The 18,762-nt window shown below is 46.1% G+C and overlaps 1 protein-coding gene across 1 annotated transcript in view; it reads right to left on the bottom strand.

Moving 5' to 3' along the window:
- Positions 1-1,993, bottom strand: part of LOC122919808 (relaxin receptor 2-like) — a 403,299-nt gene extending 401,306 nt beyond the window's left edge. Inside the window, exon 1 of the mRNA XM_044268998.1 lies at positions 1,564-1,993. Coding sequence (XP_044124933.1) covers positions 1,564-1,993 — 430 coding nt within the window. The remainder of the gene's footprint in view (positions 1-1,563) is intronic.
- Between the last annotated feature and the right edge of the window lie 16,769 nt (positions 1,994-18,762).

The following is an 18,762-nucleotide window of genomic DNA, read 5'->3' as shown; positions in this document are numbered from 1 at the left end:
GGTCTAAAAACTGGGTAATGGGGATCTCTGATGTCCTGATACATTGCGGACAGCTTTCTTTCAATTCTTTAGGGGCCAAATCAACTATGTCTTTTACATGCAGAAGTGAGGCAAAAGGCGTCGGAGCCCCAAAGCTGGTCGAGAAACCCCCCCAGACCCTTAGGGTATTGCGTATAAGAGGGTTAGGTATTGAGCTTAGGGTCGGGGGTGGCCTGTCGGCAAGCAAGAGGGCCCTAGGAGAGGAGGGGAGGAGAGCAGTCTCCAATGATAGCCAGGATTTATAGGAGGGTTCTCTAATCCAATCAATGGCTATAGAAAGCTGGATGGCAAGCATGTATGATTTTGGATCAGGGAGGCTAATACCTCCTCTATTCCTAGGTTTGGTCAAGGTGTCAAAAGATATACGAGGGCTTTTAGCTTGCCAAATGAACTTACGGATGTGTTTGTTTAAGGATGCAAAGTATGACCCGGGAATATCAATAGGGAGAACCTGCATCATATATGTAAGTTTTGGCATGATCAGTGACATGAAGATGTTGTTTCTTCTGAACCATGAGAGGTAGGGAGAATCTAGGGAGTCCATCTGAGTTGTCATGGAGACTAGAAGGGGTTTGTAGTTCAATTGAAATAGATCGGGCAGGTGGGGGGATAGCTTGATCCCTAGGTAGGTTAATTGTTGGGTCTGCCAATTGAAAGGCGAGTTCATTTGGAGGGAGGTGATAGTAGCTGGGGAAAGGCCTATATGTAAAACCTGGGATTTAGAGGGGTTGACTTTAAAATTGGAAAGGGAGCCGAAAAGGTTGAGTGTTGAGAGAATCTTGGGCATGGATCTCTGTGGGTTAGTGGTGACAATCAGAAGGTCGTCGGCAAAGGCCGCCAGTTTAAATTCACGGCTCCCCACTTTCAGACCTCTAATTTCACTGTCCTGTCTGAGGGCTTGAAGAAGGGATTCCATTACAAGGACAAAAATGAGTGGGGAGAGGGGGCATCCCTGCCTCGTTCCATTTTTAATGGGAAAGAGGGAGGAAAGAAGACCATTTACTGACACGGACGCCGAGGAGCAGGTGTACATGGAGAACATAGAGTTGATATACTGCTCTGGAATTTTAAATTTAGCCAGGGCTAATCTAATATAAGTCCAGTCCACTCTATCAAATGCCTTCTCGGCATCCGTGCCAAGTAGGACCAATGGAGAGGATTTATGTTTAGCATAAAACAGGGCATCTAGGATTTTAGTAGTATTGTCCTTACCCTCCCTTCCTCTGACAAAACCGACCTGATCAGGGTTAATTAATTCTGGGAGAAGATTTTGTAGCCTAGTGGCCAGCATTTTGGCTAGAAGTTTAAGGTCAACATTAAGTAAAGAAATAGGACGATAGTTGGGGCAGAGCGTGGGGTCTTTACCCTCTTTAGGGATTATTGTAATGACTGCTTTGGTCATATCAGAAGAGAGTGGGTGGTTGGACAGTGATAAGTTGCAAATAGGGAGCAGGTGGGGTAGCAGGATACCTTGAAAGGCCGAATAATAAGATATGGGGAGACCATCCGGGCCAGGGCATTTACCTCTAGGGGTAGATTTAATCGCGGCAGTTAGTTCCGGGATAGTGAACGGTGTGGTCAGGGATTCTTGTTGTGCCAAGTTTAATGTGGGAAGGTTAAGAGTCTCTAGGAATGAACTGATATTACTTTCTCTATCTAGAGAAGGATTAGGAAGGTCAGGGGCACGGAGATTATATAAAGATTGGTAAAATAGTCTAAATTGTTCAGCAATTTCTTCAGCCTTAAATAGATGGACCCCCTGGGAGGACTTAATGGACTGAACATAGCGGGAGTTTCTTCTCTGTTTGATTCGACTCATGACATATTTGGAAGCTTTGTTTCCATGGGCATAAATCTTCTGTTGAGCAGACAGAAAGAATTTAGCTGAGCGCTCATTCAGAAGATTCTTCAGTTGAGTTCTAAGAGAGGAAAGTTCTGATAGTTTCTGTGCCATTAGAGATTGCTTATGTGCTTTTTCTACTTGATGAATTTGTGAAAGCAAGGTGTTAAGTTTTTTCTCCGACTCTTTCTTTAGAAAAGAGCAGAGACTGATCAGTCTGCCTCATATATACGCTTTGTGCGCATCCCAGATAACTTGGGGGGCTATTTCTGGGGTATTATTGGTTAAGAAATATTCTTCTAAGTAAGATGTAATTTGGGCTGTATGTTTGGCGTTATTCAGTAAAGACTCATTGAATCTCCAATTTGGTTGTCTGGCGTTTCTTTTCCCCGGGGATATAGTACAGAAAATTGGGGAGTGGTCTGATAGAGTGATGTCTCCTATTTTGGGTAGGGATCAGGATTGCGGTTTCTCCTTCGGGACTAAAATGTAGTCAATTCTGCTATAGGAGTTATTTGCAGAGGAGTAAAAAGAATAGTCAATTAAGTCTGGGTTGAGACACCGCCACACGTCTATAATTCCCAGGTTGTGCAACTTTGTGTGTAGCAGTCTGAGGGTCTTAGCAAAGAGGGGGGATTTTTTAGAGGACGTGTCTATTAAAGGATTGAAAGCAACATTAAAGTCTCCTGCGACAATTAGGAAGCCCTCCCTATATTGCTCAATTAAGGAGAAAATATCAATGAGCCAGCTAAGTTGGTCTGTTTTTTGGCGCATAAATGTTTACAAATGTGAACATGGATAGTCCCACCTGACCCTTAAGGATCAAATTTCGGCCCTCTGGATCCTGGACATGAGACTTATATTGGAAGGGTAGGCCTCTGCGGAAGCCTATACTAACTCCCCTCGAGGCCGCACCCCCAGCCCCACAATGGTACCAGCAGGGATACCTGGAGTGGGAGAGATTGGGGTAATTATTGTGTTTGAAGTGCGTCTCCTGAAGAAAGATCACCGAACAGTTTTCTCTGTGCAGGAGAGATAAGATCTGGCATCTCTTAGAAGGGGATCTCAGCCCCTTGACATTGTATGAGGCTAATTTAAAATCTGCCATACTTTTTTGATAAAGTGAGAAGCCCAAAGACTATAAAGGACGCAGCAGAAAGGAATTTGACAAACCAGACACATCGTGAGGGGGAGAGTGCGGCCACGAGCGGATCCAGAAGGGTCATCACTGTTTCGGATTGGAAAGGATGCTGGAATTTCTCTTGAGTACCTGTCAGAACATGAACAAATAGAACAGAAACCAACAAAAAAGAAAAGGTAAATAGAGGCAAAGTGTGAATGAGTAACATCCAGACACGGCATGGTGTTATAACCCTGCTTATCCGGGATAATAAGAAGTAGGGGGGTAAAGGGCATTACACCCAGAAGCACTACCCTCTATGACAGCAAAAGTACTGCAGCTTGTTGATTGTTATAGTCCTAATGATGGAAGAAAGGGTGGGGAACATCATGGTAGATGAGATAACATATAAATGGACGTTTATCTTACTGCAATTAAGGGTAGAGTGATGGAGGTAGAGTGCCTCCATCGTCAACCCTCAGGGGGAGCGTGTAGTACTGCCCTAAAAAGATGTTAGTAGGCAATGGTACTACACCCAACCCCATCAGTGCAGTGGGGCAGAGAAAATATGAAAAATCAGCATAACAACAGTTAGGTCACTGAAACAGATCATGACTAGTCTGGCTTTAAAACAGATGGGAAGTCTCAAAAGAGAAGTCCCTACTGTCTCTACGTCCAATGCTAGGAGAGGAGCAAGGCCCGAGTATAAGGCGAGCCCCGCTGCTCCCCCAGCACATAGCTGATTTTAAATACTTATCAAAAGCATAACTTTAGTAATTTCCATCAGACAATTTTCTTGTTCACCCAGAGCTGGGGATGAGAAGGTGAAGTCAGCTACTTGTCCGCCAAGGAAAGGCGTTTTGTGGTGGAAAAGGAGTCTCTTCTTCTGCTGCTTCTTTGAGGCTTTGGAGTGCGTTGGGGCTCCCAGGGGATTGGCATGGGTAAATCAGGGAGAGAGTTGAGGTTTTGAACCATGTCCCAGTTTGCAATAGGCAATGGAGGTAGCTGAAGGAGGTCATAAGTTTTATCCAGGTCTGCAAACGAGGAAACGTGGATGCGGCGGCCCTCATGGAGGAAGGATAATCTGAAGGGAAATGTCCATCTATAGAGGATTCTCTGTTGCCTTAGCCAGTCGGTAAGGGGTTTCAAAGCTTTACGCTTCTTGAGGGTCGATTGCGACAGGTCTTGGTAAATGGCGATGCTGTTGTTATCCCATTCTACGGAGTTGGAGTTCCTGGCCCCTGCCAAAATGGCCTCTTTCACAGGGAAGTGTAAAAATTTACCTATGACATCCCTAGGCGGCTCGTTCGCCTGCGGTTTGGGCCTGAGGGCTCTGTGTGCACGTTCAAGCAGGACCTCGTGCGCTGAGTCAGAGCCTAAAATCTTGAGGCATATCTGAGTAACTGTTTCTGGAATGTCCACAGCTGGAATAGTCTCCGGTATCCCTCTAAAGCACAGGTTATTTTGCCTGCTCCTATTCTCTTGGTCCTCCATGGCAGTATATAGGGCGTTGATGTGGCACTGCGCTAGGGACATGCTAGAGGACACTTCACTCTCGTGCTGGAGGATCGCGGCCTGCGCCTCCTCTAAGTTCTCCACTCTCCTTCCTATGTGCCTCAGATCCTCTTTTATGGAGGAAATGTCCATACTGATAGGGCCCAGAGCCTCTGCTAGAGCCTCTTTTAGGAATGCTCTAGAGATCGGCAGGCTTTCCGCTTCAGTGAGGTCGTCTCCTACCTTCTCACTGCTGCATGCGGCAAGCTGCTTGTGTCCGGAGCACGGGGTGCCGGGCGCATCTTGGTCTCTCGGCTCACTTGTGTAGCGGCGGCTTTTTTCATAAATTTTTCTATTTCCCCAGCTTGACTTTGGGAGCGGTTGCCTCCAGGCTGGTCTGTGGGCTTTTGGCCCCCGATCTTCACCATTTCAGCCGGCAGTAGGCTAATGAATCAGTGCTAAGAGGGATATGCAGACGGGAGAGCAGCGCTTCACACGTCCATCTGGATCAAGCGCTGGCTCCGCCCCCGGAAAAACACATTTTAATCAGCATTCAGTGCAGCAGTTATATGCGGTAAAAATTTTTGTGACTTACTTCGGTGGAAAAAAATTTGATTCAGAATTTAGCGCTGTAGTAATATGTGGTAAAAGCTTTATTGAAGTATGTTGGTCAAAAAAAATTAAAAATTCAGTGGTCAGCACTGCGGTGATATGCGTTAAAATATTTATTGAAGTATTTCGGTCGAAAAACAAAATTCTGCGGTCAGCGCTCTGGTTATATGTGGAAAAGTGACATATCTTGATGAACTTCGCGACTCTTCCGGGCTCAAAGCTATCTTGGCGCTTTGTCTTGTCATTGTCTGTAGCTACAAGAGGCCTGTTCATGCCAGGCAGGTTCCGCCAGAAGTATCTTGGTCGATCGACACTCTGTCATTGTGCCATTCTGTGGCTTCCTCATGCTGCTGCCCCCTCCAGACTCGGTCATTGTGCCACTCTGTGGCTTCCTCCTGATGCTGCTGCTGCCATCACCTCCAGACTCTATCAATGTGCCACTCGGTGGCCTCCTCATACTGCTTCCATCTCCAGACCCTGTCATTGGGCCACTTTGTGGTCTGCTCATGCTGTTCCCACCCTTCCCCCCATGACTGGTCAGTATTTTGGCTTTTGGCCTGGTTGACATCATCATTTATTTGTCACTTCTTCTGATCTGTCAGAAGGAAGGTAAAATGAGACGCACAACGGATCCTGTCTATGTAGCAGCTGTAAGGCCTATATGGTTCTATCAGAATTGACTTATGAATTGGTAGCCAAAAGCAGGAGTGGGTACAAAACACAGAAGACTTGCAAATATTCGGTTCACGTGTCATCTCTGTTTTAGATCCACTCCTGTGTTTTTTTGGCATTAGCAATACTGATGGATTACTAACCAAATGCTGACCGAGTGAAGGCAAACGCTCAACAGACAGGATCCATTTCTTGAGGGGTTATTGTTGTGACTAGTGTTGGGCTAGCATGCTCAGCCGAACACCATTTTGACTTGAACATCGCGATGTTCAGCACATCGCGGTTGTCACGAACTATGGATCCGACCGCTCCGGATCCCACAGCTGTGACGTAGTGGTCTGTGACAGAGTCTGCGCACACACAGAGACCTCACGTGACCGGGGTATTACCATTCGGCTAACACCCCCCACTACACTTCGGTAACTGCCACCACGTGGGTTCCCGGTCCACGAGCCGACTATCCGGGTCATTCACTATCACACAGATTAGTGGATGATCCGGATATCACTTACTGACCAACCGCAGTCAATCACCCCCAGCTACAATTCCTAAATGCAATTTAACTAACTACCTGGTAATGTCTCTTCAAAGGCGAGGTACGTTGTTCAGCAGCTTAGAATATGGAAGACTTGGCTATTTAGATTTTATAATCTTTAATAAGCGGTAAAAAGCAGTGCATACAAGTCTAATGAAAACGACTATAAACTACAGAAAAATAATAACAATATAAATAATCACGACAGTTCAAATGAAAGGGAAAAAGATGAAAGAATACTTAGTTTCTCTGGAGGGTTTCAGATGGTCGTTCATATGTCCTTTTTGAATCCTTGCAAACCCCTTTTCAGTATGTATCAGGGGAGACCCTCAAAGTTCTTCTGATACAGGGATATGCCGTCAATGTCCAATTAAGTGTCTGGTGATGTTCCATGGGTCTCTCTCCTCTGTCCTTGTGCATGGATTTTTATGAACTTTCCCATGGGCAGGAGACTTACTCCTGTCAGCCAATGGCAGCAGAGTGACTGTGAAGCCTAGGGATGGCCCCCAAGTGTTTTATGACCCCATCAAAGTTCAGCTCCTACAATGAGGATTATACTTAAGCCCGTATCTCCTTGATACATCGTCATATTTTTATACAGAATACATATTTGCGATCCTTATTTATTTACCTACAGAATGAGACCACACACGGTAATGCTGGGACCTGTAGTTCTTCTACCACCCATAGGTCAGCTACAGAATCACATCCTCTAGTCATATTTGATACCCAATTAACCACAATACTCTGTAGAGCCTGGATCTGGTGTCAGAATGGGCATAAGTTGATTCATAAATGAAATATGAAAGTGGACTGGTTTTATGCCCCGAGCTAATTAAGGGCTATTAGCTCTCCTCAAACCAGACCTGGAAATTAATGACGTCACGCTCCAGCCAGGCTTGACAGCGAGCTGATCTTATCTTACCGGACAGGATGAGCTGGGCCTGGTATAGCCTTTATGACCTTTTATTGCTGGCCTTACAGAGTAGTGGTAATAAAGGTGTCCATCTATATCATAGGCGACCCAGGCTTCAGGAAGATGAGAGTTCACAGTTTTTTTTACATATGCCAGAAGCATATAAAATGGCTACCCAGAGGAATTATGTATGTATGCCGCCACACCTCCCTCTTTTAAAAGGTTGCCTGGGGAAATGGCCACAAGCCTATTCCACAGCAACCCAGCCGTCTCCGGCTCCATCAGGCTCCATCTCAGCAGTTTCGCATTGTCTCCTGCGTGCCAACCAGCTGAGGGGATTGTGATCAGTGATCACTGTGAAATTGCGTCCATACAGGTAGTGTTGTAGCTTTTGTAGGGACCACACAATAGCTAAACACTCCTTCTCTATTGTGGAGTAGCTGGTCTCCCTGGCCAGTAACTTACGGCTCAGGTATAGTACAGGATGCTCCTCCCCGGCCTGGTTCACCTGACTCAGGACTGCACCCAGACCAAAGGCGGAAGCATCCGTGTGGACCACAAACTTCTGAGTGAAATCTGGGGCCTGAAGCACAGGAGCACTGGCTAGTTCATCCTTCAGGGCCTGGAAGCCTTGCTCGCATTCCGGCGTCCATGACACCATCCTGGGCAGCTTCTTCTTGGTCAAGTCTGTCAGAGGCTTGGCCAGGGCGCTATAGTTCGGGATGAACTTCCTATAGTACCCGGCCGTTCCCAAGAAAGACATGACCTGCTTCTTGGTGAGAGGTGTTGGCCATCTCGTAATGGCTTTCACCTTCTCTATTTCAGGCCTCAGTGTGCCTCCTCCTACTCTGTGGCCTAAGTAAGTGACCTCATTCATGCCCAGCTGGCACTTGCTAGGCTTAACAGTTAGTCCAGCCGCAGCAAGTTTGTCCAGTACTTGCGACAGGTGCACCAGATGCTCCTTCCACGTGGGGCTATACACGGCAATGTCGTCTAAATAGGCGACAGCACATTCTTCTAGTCCTTCCAGCAAGTCATTCACAAGCCTTTGAAAGGTGGCTGGCGCATTCTTCATCCCAAACGGCATTACAGTAAATTCGTATAAGCCGAAAGGGGTGATGAAGGCTGACTTCTCCTGAGCCTCCGAATCTGCCAATACCCCCTGCTTAGGTCCATGATTGTCAGGTAGCTGGCTCCTGCCAACTTATCTAACAGTTCATCAATCCTGGGCATGGGGTAAGCATCCGAGGTTGTGATGGCATTCAGTTTCCGATAATCCACACAGAACCTGGTTGTCTGATCTTTCTTCGGGACCAGAACCACCGGTGAGGCCCAAGCGCAGTGGGATTTCTGAATGACCCCGAGCTGCTTCATCTCCTCAATCTCCCTCCTGAGGTCTGCCTGGACCTCCAGTGAGACACGGTAGGCGGACTGCTTTGTGGGAGCATGTGTACCTACATATGCCAGAAGCATATAAGATTGCTACCCAGAGGAATTATGTATGTATGCCGGCACAGCGGTGTTTGGCCGAACACCGCATGTGCTCGAGCATGATGCTCAAGTCTCCTCCCCGCACGTTTGTTGGCTGCTATGCAGTCAATAAACGTGCAGGCAGGTGCTTGCACTCACTGTAATTCCATAGCCATGTTGGTTACTGGCATTACAGTAGTCTTTAAAGGTGTTAGACCCAAAATTAATTTTAAGGGCTATTGTTTTATCTGGCTGCAATATATATTATTAGCGCAACCTGCGATAAATTGCGTGCAATTGTTTGGCCGCTGCTGACAGTGAAACAACCTCTGCTACATCTGTTGTGTTACATTTGCGCATCCTAAATATCTGTGACATTCAGTGTAATTTTGTGTTCACAGTGATCTACAGGCGAAGTCCGTGCGCATCAGGAGTGTGCGCATCGCGTCATGATGGCCACTTCCCTTTAATACAGTGATTGGACAGGAGTTCCAGCAGTAGTGATTAGGGATTGGACAGGCACTCAGTGAGTTCACACCCCCTCTCTCTCTATGGACAATTCATTTGTCATTCAAATGACAGAGGTGATTTATACCTCAGCTTTAGCGTTCCCTCTCCATTGCTGCCCAAACCCCTGAAGAAGCCAGCTTAGCTGGTGAAACATGTCGGGGGAGTTGTTAGGTTTTAGAATCTCTGTTTGTCTGTCTCATAGGGTTCCAATCAGTGTCTCAGTCACATGTACGGCAGTGACGCATTTGCAGTGTAACACTTTTGTGTAGGCAGATTTACTCACTCGAAGTAGCCAGTGCTGCAGCTGGGTATGAGTGTTATGCCATCAGCCAGTGACTGACCTGTGTGGTGACAGTGCCCTGCAAGGTGTTACGAACAATCACACACATACTTATCCCCCATTGAACAGCCAAGGCTCTAATTATTAAGGCAGACCATGAAAGTACTCTTTTACAGGTCCCGCATGGGCTGTGTGGATATAGGAGGGGACACTTCTGAGGGCTCTTGTTTTAAAGCTACTAGCACATTATTGGACATGATCTGGCCTGAATTAGAACATTTTGAAGTGAAAGCTGCAGTCGGTGTGCAGGGGGATAAGGAGGATTACAGACCTCCCTCCTATCCCTGCATGGATTTAGACATTGACACTTCATGTTCTGAATACATCACAAAAACAATGTTGAAATTGCTGTTCCCCCAAAACTGTTTAAATAAAAACTACAAGGGCAGCACGGTGGCTCAGTGGTTAGCACTGGTGCCTTGCAGCGCTGGGGTCCTAGGTTCGAATCCGACCAAGGGCAACATCTGCATGGAGTTTGTATGTTCTCCCCGTGTTTGCGTGGGTTTCCTCTGGGTACTCCGGTTTCTTCCCACACTCCAAAGACATACTGATAGGGACCTTAGATTGTGAGCCCCATTGGGGACAGTTGGGTGATAATGTCTGTAAAGTGCTGCGGAATTAGTAGCGCTATATAAGTGTGTATAATAAATAAATAAATACTAGACACCCATTGTGACAAGCAACAGTTTATTTCTAACTCCTTTTGCCTTGCTCACTAGACCAGCATTTTAATGAGAAGCGAATAAAAGTACTTTTTAATAATCACTATTATCTTGGTCAAGTTGGCATTTAGTCCGTATGGACATTTTGGTGTATGAATTGAATATGCCTATACCCAGATAGGGTCACTTTTGGTGTATATATAGAGTATCTTCCTGTCTTGCACCCTGCTATACCATGCACCATAAAGGGCACCCCAGCCACCCCCAGGCAGAAGCCCTTAAACTAGACTGTGCCCTGAAGGGGAGAAAGGGTGCACCCCTCTTATCACTGCCTGCTTGGCCTGGGGAGTGCTGGATCAGGATTACCACTGTCAGGACTATAACCCCCTCAGTTCCACTGCCACCACTCCCATCCTCTCCACCCCATACTTCCCCCCACAGGCCTGTCTATTGCATTATGACATCACAACTGTTTTAGTAAAGTATTATGACATCACAAGTGGGTTTCCATCAGGTAAATGTTATGAGACGCAGCGGGCGGGCTTCCCCTGCGCTGCCCGATCTCATTGCAGCCCGGACGGCCGCTGCGTCCGGCTGCACTTACTAGTTCCTGGCATCTCTGTTGTCATGGTGACAGGGCACAAGGTACACCCGGCCGCTCTCCTCCTGCAGGAGCGGTCGGCGTTCCCCGTCACCATAGGAACCAAGTGGGGCTGAGCACTGAGCTAGGCACTTGGCGCTCTGCTACAGGCAGGAGGGATGGGTCATATGACGCTGGCCACGTCAGATGATCCCTTTCTTCCACTATTTAAACAGGCAACCTGCTGGCCACAGGTTGCCTGTGATTTTTGTAATTTAGGCTGTGGATACTCTGTGCTACTATGTGTTAACCTCAGGAATTTGACCTTGTCCGTCTTCTGACCACCCTTCTACCTACTCCCTTTGTACTGACGCTACCTCTCGTATTTGACCTCGGCTCGCTCTCGTATTTGTCTCCTGGCTTCCCCTTAGTACTGTCGCTACTTCTCGGATTTGACCTCGGCTCGTTCTCAGATTTGTATCTTGCCTTTACCCTTTGTACTGACGTGACCTCCCGGACTGACCTCGGCTAGTTGACCCGTCATTTCCTTCTCCATCAGAGGGTACCTCAGTCTAGTTTACAAACCGGATTCCAAAAAAGTTGGGACACTATATAAATCGTGAATAAAAACTGAATGCAATAATGTAGAGGTGCCAACTTCTAATATTTTATTCAGAATAGAACATAAATCACGGAACAAAAGTTTAAACTGAGAAAATGTACCATTTTAAGGGAAAAATATGTTGAATCAGAATTTCATGGTGTCAACAAATCCCAAAAAATTTGGGACAAGGCCATTTTCACCACTGTGTGGCATCTCCCCTTCTTCTTACAACACTCAACAGACGTCTGGGGACTGAGGAGACCAGTTTCTCAAGTTTAGAAATAGGAATGCTCTCCCATTCTTGTCTAATACAGGCCTCTAACTGTTCAATCGTCTTGGGCCTTCTTTGTTGCACCTTCCTCTTTATGATGCGCCAAATGTTCTCTATAGGTGAAAGATCTGGACTGCAGACTGGCCATTTCAGTACCCGGACCCTTCTCCTACGCAGCCATGATGTTGTGATTGATGCAGAATGTGGTCTGGCATTATCTTGTTGAAAAATGCAGGGTCTTCCCTGAAAGAGATGACGTCTGGATGGGAGCATATCTTGTTCTAGAACCTGAATATATTTTTCTGCATTGATGGTGCCTTTCCAGACATGCAAGCTGCCCATGCCACACGCACTCATGCAACCCCATACCATCAGAGATGCAGGCTTCTGAACTGAGCGTTGATAACAACTTGGTTTGACCTTGTCCTCTTTGGTCCGGATGACATGGCGTCCCAGATTTCCAAAAAGAACTTAGAATCGTGACTCGTCTGACCACAGAACAGTCTTCCATTTTGCCACACTCCATTTTAAATGATCCCTGGCCCAGTGAAACGCCTGAGCTTGTGGATCTTGCTTAGAAATGGCTTCTTCTTTGCACTGTAGAGTTTCAGCTGGCAACGGCGGATGGCACGGTGGATTGTGTTCACTGACAATGGTTTCTGGAAGTATTCCTCAGCCCATTCTGTGATTTCCTTTACAGTAGCATTCCTGTTTGTGGTGCAGTGTCGTTTAAGGGCCCGGAGATCACGGGCATCCAGTATGGTTTTACGGCCTTGACCCTTACGCACAGAGATTGTTCCAGATTCTCTGACTCTTTGGATGATGTTATGCACAGTTGATGATGATAGATGCAAAGTCTTTGCAATTTTTCGCTGGGTAACACCTTTCTGATATTGCTTCACTATCTTTCTGCGCAACATTGTAGGAATTGGTGATTCTCTACCCATCTTGGCTTCTGAGAGACACTGCCACTCTGAGAAGCTCTTTTTATACCCAATCATGTTGCCAATTGACCTAATTAGTGTTAATTGGTCTTCCAGCTCTTCGTTATGCTCAAATTTACTTTTTCCAGCCTCTTTTTGCTACTTGTCCCAACTTTTTGGGGATTTGTTGACATCGTGAAAATTTGAATCAACGTATTTTTCCTTTAAAATGATACATTTACTTGGATTAAACGTTTGATTTGTCATCTACGTTCTATTACAAATAAAATATTAACATTTGCCATCTCCACATCATTGCATTCAGTTTTTATTCACAATTTATTTAGTGTCCCAACTTTTTTGGAATCTGGTTTGTACTTCCCTGTCCATCCGTCTGCTAACGGCACATGTGTGCTGTTCTCTGCCTTTGCTGTCCGGTTCCCTCTCTGTCCTCTCTACTCTGCACTTACATAGGTCAGGAACCGCCACCCAGTTGCGCCCATCGCCTAGGGCGGGTAGGCAGGGACAGGATTGAGGGTGGCAGTCAAGGGGGTGCACTTCCTCTCTACTTTCCTCTTCCGTGACAGTAATGTGCTGTGACATCACATTACAAGTTGTTTTTCATTGAGGTAGAGGTCTTTTAGCTTCTGTGACATCGCAAGAATTTCTGTGAGATAAAGAGGGTTTTAGACAGGTAGCATGATGTGATATCACAAATAACTTTTTTATTTTAAAGGGGTTGGCCCATCTCACACTTCCTAGTGATATGCCATCTATGTAAGATAGGCACAGGTCCCACCTCTGGGGGGTGCACCGCGCATGTGCAGTGTGCTCTTCATTCACTTGTATGTGAGTTCCGAAAAGAGCAAAGCAACTTAGCTCAGCTATTTCCAAAACTTCCATAAAATTAAATGGAGAGCATACTGCACAAACAGTCACCTCTCCATTCATGCCTATGGGAGTTTCGGAAATACCCAAGCTGGTGCTCATCTATCTTTGACACTCTCATATAAGTGAATGGAGGGTGGGCCTGCTTGTGTGGTTCACCGTTGTTCACTTTGGTGGCCCTGTTCTAGAGATAGGTGGTGGTCTGACATCCATGCCACTAATGTGTGAGATGGGTCAACCCCTTTAAATCTATCCTGCATTGGAGCTCATCCAAACCCATAAAAAAGAATGTCCTTTGAGGAAATCAGATCATAAAATATTGTTGAAAAAACTGGAAGTGAGCTCAGCTAGCTAACTATGTCCTCGGCATTTAATGAACCTAATGAAAAAATAGTAGTGAATTGAAAGGATGTGGCCTTCATGGAATGTTTAGAGTATAAATGCCTGCACAAGTGACTCAATAACTTTTTAGACAGCTGCGAATGTGTTTATGTTTATCAGTTGAAATGAAATAGTAAAGACCTTTTATATCATGCAAGCCAATAAACAGCAACAATTATTACTAAAGTGTGCAAAGGTACATTATGGTCTGCAATGAGATGCCGGTTTGTGGGACCAATTTATTACGGCTGGTGTTTTATATGCTTGACTTTGATAAATTAGGAACATCTCTGGTTGTCACGGTCCCTCCTGTGAGAGAGGTGAGAAGATCGGATAGACTTGCTGCACGTGAGGCTATCTGACAGGTCTCTCTGTTTTACTCTATGTATGTTGTTTTTTGGCAGGATCTGACCTCTCCTCAGGTGCCACTCGTTGTCAGTGATGAGGCTCTATTGAGATCCCAAAAAATAGGCCCTAGTAAAGACCCTCGGGAGGTAAACCTCAAATACACCACAGGTCAGTAAGACCAAAAGAAATCCCTGCAGGGGTCTACTAATTTTGAAAATTAAAACATACACTTTATTAAATGTAATTAAAAGGGGTTATAGATGCCCCAATGTACCACACATTCAAAACTATCAGACAATAGTACTAATTTGTGTAGAGATTATTATTACTTTTTCTCTCAATTTGAAAGAGAGAGATATGATTGTGCAGGTGAGTGGTATACAGTTTAACACACTCTTGGGGTATAGCCCTAATTCTAGGTGTCCTAGGACATGGGCCCAGGTCCCGACTACTAATCCGTGTTGAATCAACTGTGTGTCACTCTTCACTGATAGCCACAATGCACCACACCATTCAAAACATACTAATATATAACCCTATTACTGGGTGAAGTTTTCACAGTTACTACCGTCTGTCTAAAAGAAGCGCCTAACACTGGTCCCCATCCGACATGTTTCGCCGCGATGCGGCTTCGTCAGGGGTTTGGGGTATTAGCGCCGGCGCGCTGAAGAAACACAGGCTATATGCACTAGGTCACGCCCACCGTTTGTGCATAGCGGCTGGCCCATTGGTCGTGGCCGCGAGGGGCGTGTCCACTGTATCACATGCACTGACGCCTAGTGATGACCTCATCACAGGCTGTATGCACTAGGTCACGCCCCCGTTCGTTCGTGGCGGCTGACCCATTGGTCGCGGCCGCGAGGGGCGTGTCCACTGCATCACATGCACAGGCGCCTAGTGACGACCTCATCACCAGGCGTCTCCTACCCAGTCCAGTCGTCGGCGCCGTCTGATGTCATCATGTTCGGCGTCATAGTGGATATCCAATTGGATACAATCGCATAGTCAATAGCCATCCACTGGATACATTTTTATAATGAATGACTGGATACATACAAATGGGTATTAGTTAGTTGTTAGATACAGTTGATGAGAAGCGAGGCAGAACGATACATATTTTTTACTGACAACAGCAGTTCACAATGTGTGTGCAGCTAGCTAATTAGAGCATTATAAAATACATTTGTCAGATAATATTAGCCTCCTTTCTCCATTGAACCAAGGCATCTATGCCTGTATTAACTCTTCAGTTCAAAAAAGGGGGGAAAATTGGGGTCATCTTATACCTTTATGTATATATTTGTTATTTAATTTAGATTAAGTCCTCACATAAATGGCAGTTTAGTCCAGATTCCACCCAAATATATATTTGTCGGGCGAGGTGTTATTATAAAAAGGCAGAGAAGGAGAAGCCATCATTAAGTCCAGATGGGGTCTTACTTGACAGTCTGTATATCCATTTGGCTTCTTCTCTTAGTAATCTGGCATCCAGATTGCCAGACCTAGGGCCCAGTTTAGCTTGAAAGAGCCCCCAAAATTTAAGTACATCTATACGGCCATTGTGGACATACGAGACATGTCTATACAAAGAAGTATCTTTTTTTGTGTTGATTGCACTAATATGCCCCGATATCCGTCCCCTCAATTCATGAACCGTCTTGCCGACATATAATTTCGGGCACATGCAAGAGGCTATGTAAACTATTCCACTGCTTTTACAATTAAACCAATCCCGAATCTCATATTCCCTACCATCCGCTGGATTAGAGAATCTTTTGATTTTGGGTAAAAACCCACAGAAAGTACAACCACCACACGGATAAGAGCCAGTCACTCTAGATCTCAACCACATGCTATTTTCCTGTCCAATTTTGGGGAGGAAACTATGTACCAATTGATCCTTCAAACTTGGACCACGTCTAAAAGTGACGCTAGGATAAGGTGGAAGTACCTGGTGTAGATCTGAATCATTTGTAAGAATTTTCCAATATTTCCTCAGAATATTTGTCATCAGATGGGGATGGCCATCGAAAGTGCCTATACATCGAATAGTCTTGCTGCTCTGGGAGGTCACAGGGGGGGCAACCCCACCTGAGATAAGGGATTCCCTTTTCAGGGCCTTAGCTCGATTAAAGGCCCTTTTAAGGGCTTTACGAGGGTACCCCCTATCGCGGAACCGATTATATAAATCGTCTGCTTGGATCTTAAACAATTCATATGTTGAGCAATTTCTCCTGGCGCGTAAGTATTGTCCAAATGGTATCCCATTTTTAAGTGCAGTTGGATGCCAGCTCGAGAAATGCAAAAAACTGTTTGTTGAGGTAAGTTTACGATAGATATCAGTTTGAATCTGTCCAGACTCATCCTTTTGTATTTTAAGATCCAAGAAATTTATTTGAGTCGGATTAATTTCAAATGTAAAATGCATACCGATATCATTCGTATTGAGTAGCTCAACAAAATCAAGAAATTGCCCCCTCTCCCCCTCCCAGAACAGCAAGACATCGTTGATAAATCTGCTATTGAGATCCGCCTCACACTGCTGACCATGAGGTTGATAGTTTCTGCTTGGAGTTGCTAGTGCTGGTTTGTCTTGGATCTCCTACTTCTCCATACATCTCTAAGCTAAGTACTTGTTTCCTTCACGGTTTCTTATTATCTGGAGTGTGTTGTTTCTAGGCCTCAGGGAGATGCAGGTTCCTTCATTCTGGAAAGAACCAGCTGTCTCATCCCCTGCTACCTATCCTAGGGCTCGTCAGCAGGGCTTTAGGTATCCGGTTTATGAGTATTTCCACCATCAGGATCTGCTCATACTGGCCGGAGTTATGGGTTGCCTAAAACCCTCTCATTCTTGAACAACCCCTTTAACCTGTATAATCAGGGAGAGGAAGTGATAACTATTTACTATCAGGTGCATTTGATGGCGGGCTTTTAGGGCTGTAGTTCCTATGGAGCTCTGCAGGTAGCAGGGCACCAGAAGAACATTGCAGTCTTTCAATTAATTGCAATACCAATCAGTCTAATGATTGCTTAATATAGTCATCCTGGGTCACTTTAAAAAAAAAAAAAGTGTTCAAAAATATAGATTAAATTCAAATCACCCCCACCCTCCTTCCCCATAATTAAAATTAGCGTTGAGTGAATCAAAGCATCCGGAGTGGAATTCGATCTGAAGTTTAGTAATAATTTGATTCACAATTAATCCAAATTTCCTCTCACTTCGTGGTAATGAATTGTTTTTTTTTCCTATGGCTACATGTGTTACAAAGGGAAAGTAAGAAGCCCAGGAATGCAAGATAACCCATAATGCAGTGCAGACAGCCTGTCAGCATCTGGCCACCCGTGTGATGTCACAGTCCTTTAAAAGCCCTATCTCTGCCATTTCACTGTGAGCTGAGCTTAGGGTAAGGACATGACAAGCGCTAGGGACAGTGCTGCTAAAAGCTTTTCATTGCGGAGTACTGGATAAGAAGAGTGCAGAGACAGTGCAGGTACAGTGTAAGGAGATCATGGGGAGAGTTTTTACACACTGTAGGGCGAGCACAAGGAGACTGCAGAGACAGTGCAGGTACAGTGTAAGGAGATTGTGGGGAGAGTTTTTACACACTGTAGGGAGAGCATAAGGAGACAGCAGGGACAGTGCAGGTACAGTGTAAGGAGATCGTGGGGAGCGTTTTTACACACTGTAGGGAGAGCATAAGGAGACAGCAGGGACAGTGCAGGTACAGTGTAAGGAGATCGTGGAGATAGTTTTTACACACTGTAGGGAGAGCACAAGGAGACAGCAGGGACAGTGCAGGTACAGTGTAAGGAGATGGTGGAGAGAGTTTTTACACACTGTAGGGAGAGAATAAGGAGACAGCAGGGACAGTTCAGGTACAGTGTAAGGAGATCGTGGGGAGCGTTTTTACACACTGTAGGGAGAGCATAAAGAGACAGCAGGGACAGTGCAGGTACAGTGTAAGTGTAATGCCGCCGACGCGACGGCCTTTGCTTTGCCTGCTGCGGTCCTTGCGTTCCACCGTGGAACGCGGAAGATGCACCAGCTCCAGCTTGTGACGCGGCGACTGCGTTCCACGGTGGAACGCGGAAGTCATCCGGACCAATCAGAAGGTCCTCTTGTACTTCCTGGTTCTGATTTAAAGGGGCTGGTGAGGCGGCACGGCGTGCTGTGATTGTAGTCAGTTCGCCTGCTGCCTCACCACCTATGTACAGGACACCTGGGAACCGATCCTTGCACCACCAAACCCGCTCCGGCTACCACGCTATCATCTGCGGAACGGATCCGCACCACCACCGGACCCGCTCCAGCTACCACGCTATCATCTGCGGAACGGATCCGCACCACCACCGGACCCGCTCCAGCTACCACGCTATCATCTGCGGATCGGATCCGCAACACCACCGGACCCGCTCCAGCTACCACCTGAGGAACGGTTCCGCTCCACCACCAGACCCGCTCCAGCTACCCCGCTGCAATCCGGAGGACGGATCCGCTCAATACTCCAATCCTTCTCACCTCCGCAATACCATCTAGGAGACGGACCCACTCTGCCC

This window comes from Bufo gargarizans, chromosome 9 (genome assembly GCF_014858855.1).
Source record: "Bufo gargarizans isolate SCDJY-AF-19 chromosome 9, ASM1485885v1, whole genome shotgun sequence".
Classification (NCBI taxonomy): Eukaryota; Metazoa; Chordata; class Amphibia; order Anura; family Bufonidae; genus Bufo; species Bufo gargarizans.
Note: the sequence above shows the minus strand (reverse complement) of the source record. Positions and strands in the feature narration are given on the sequence as shown.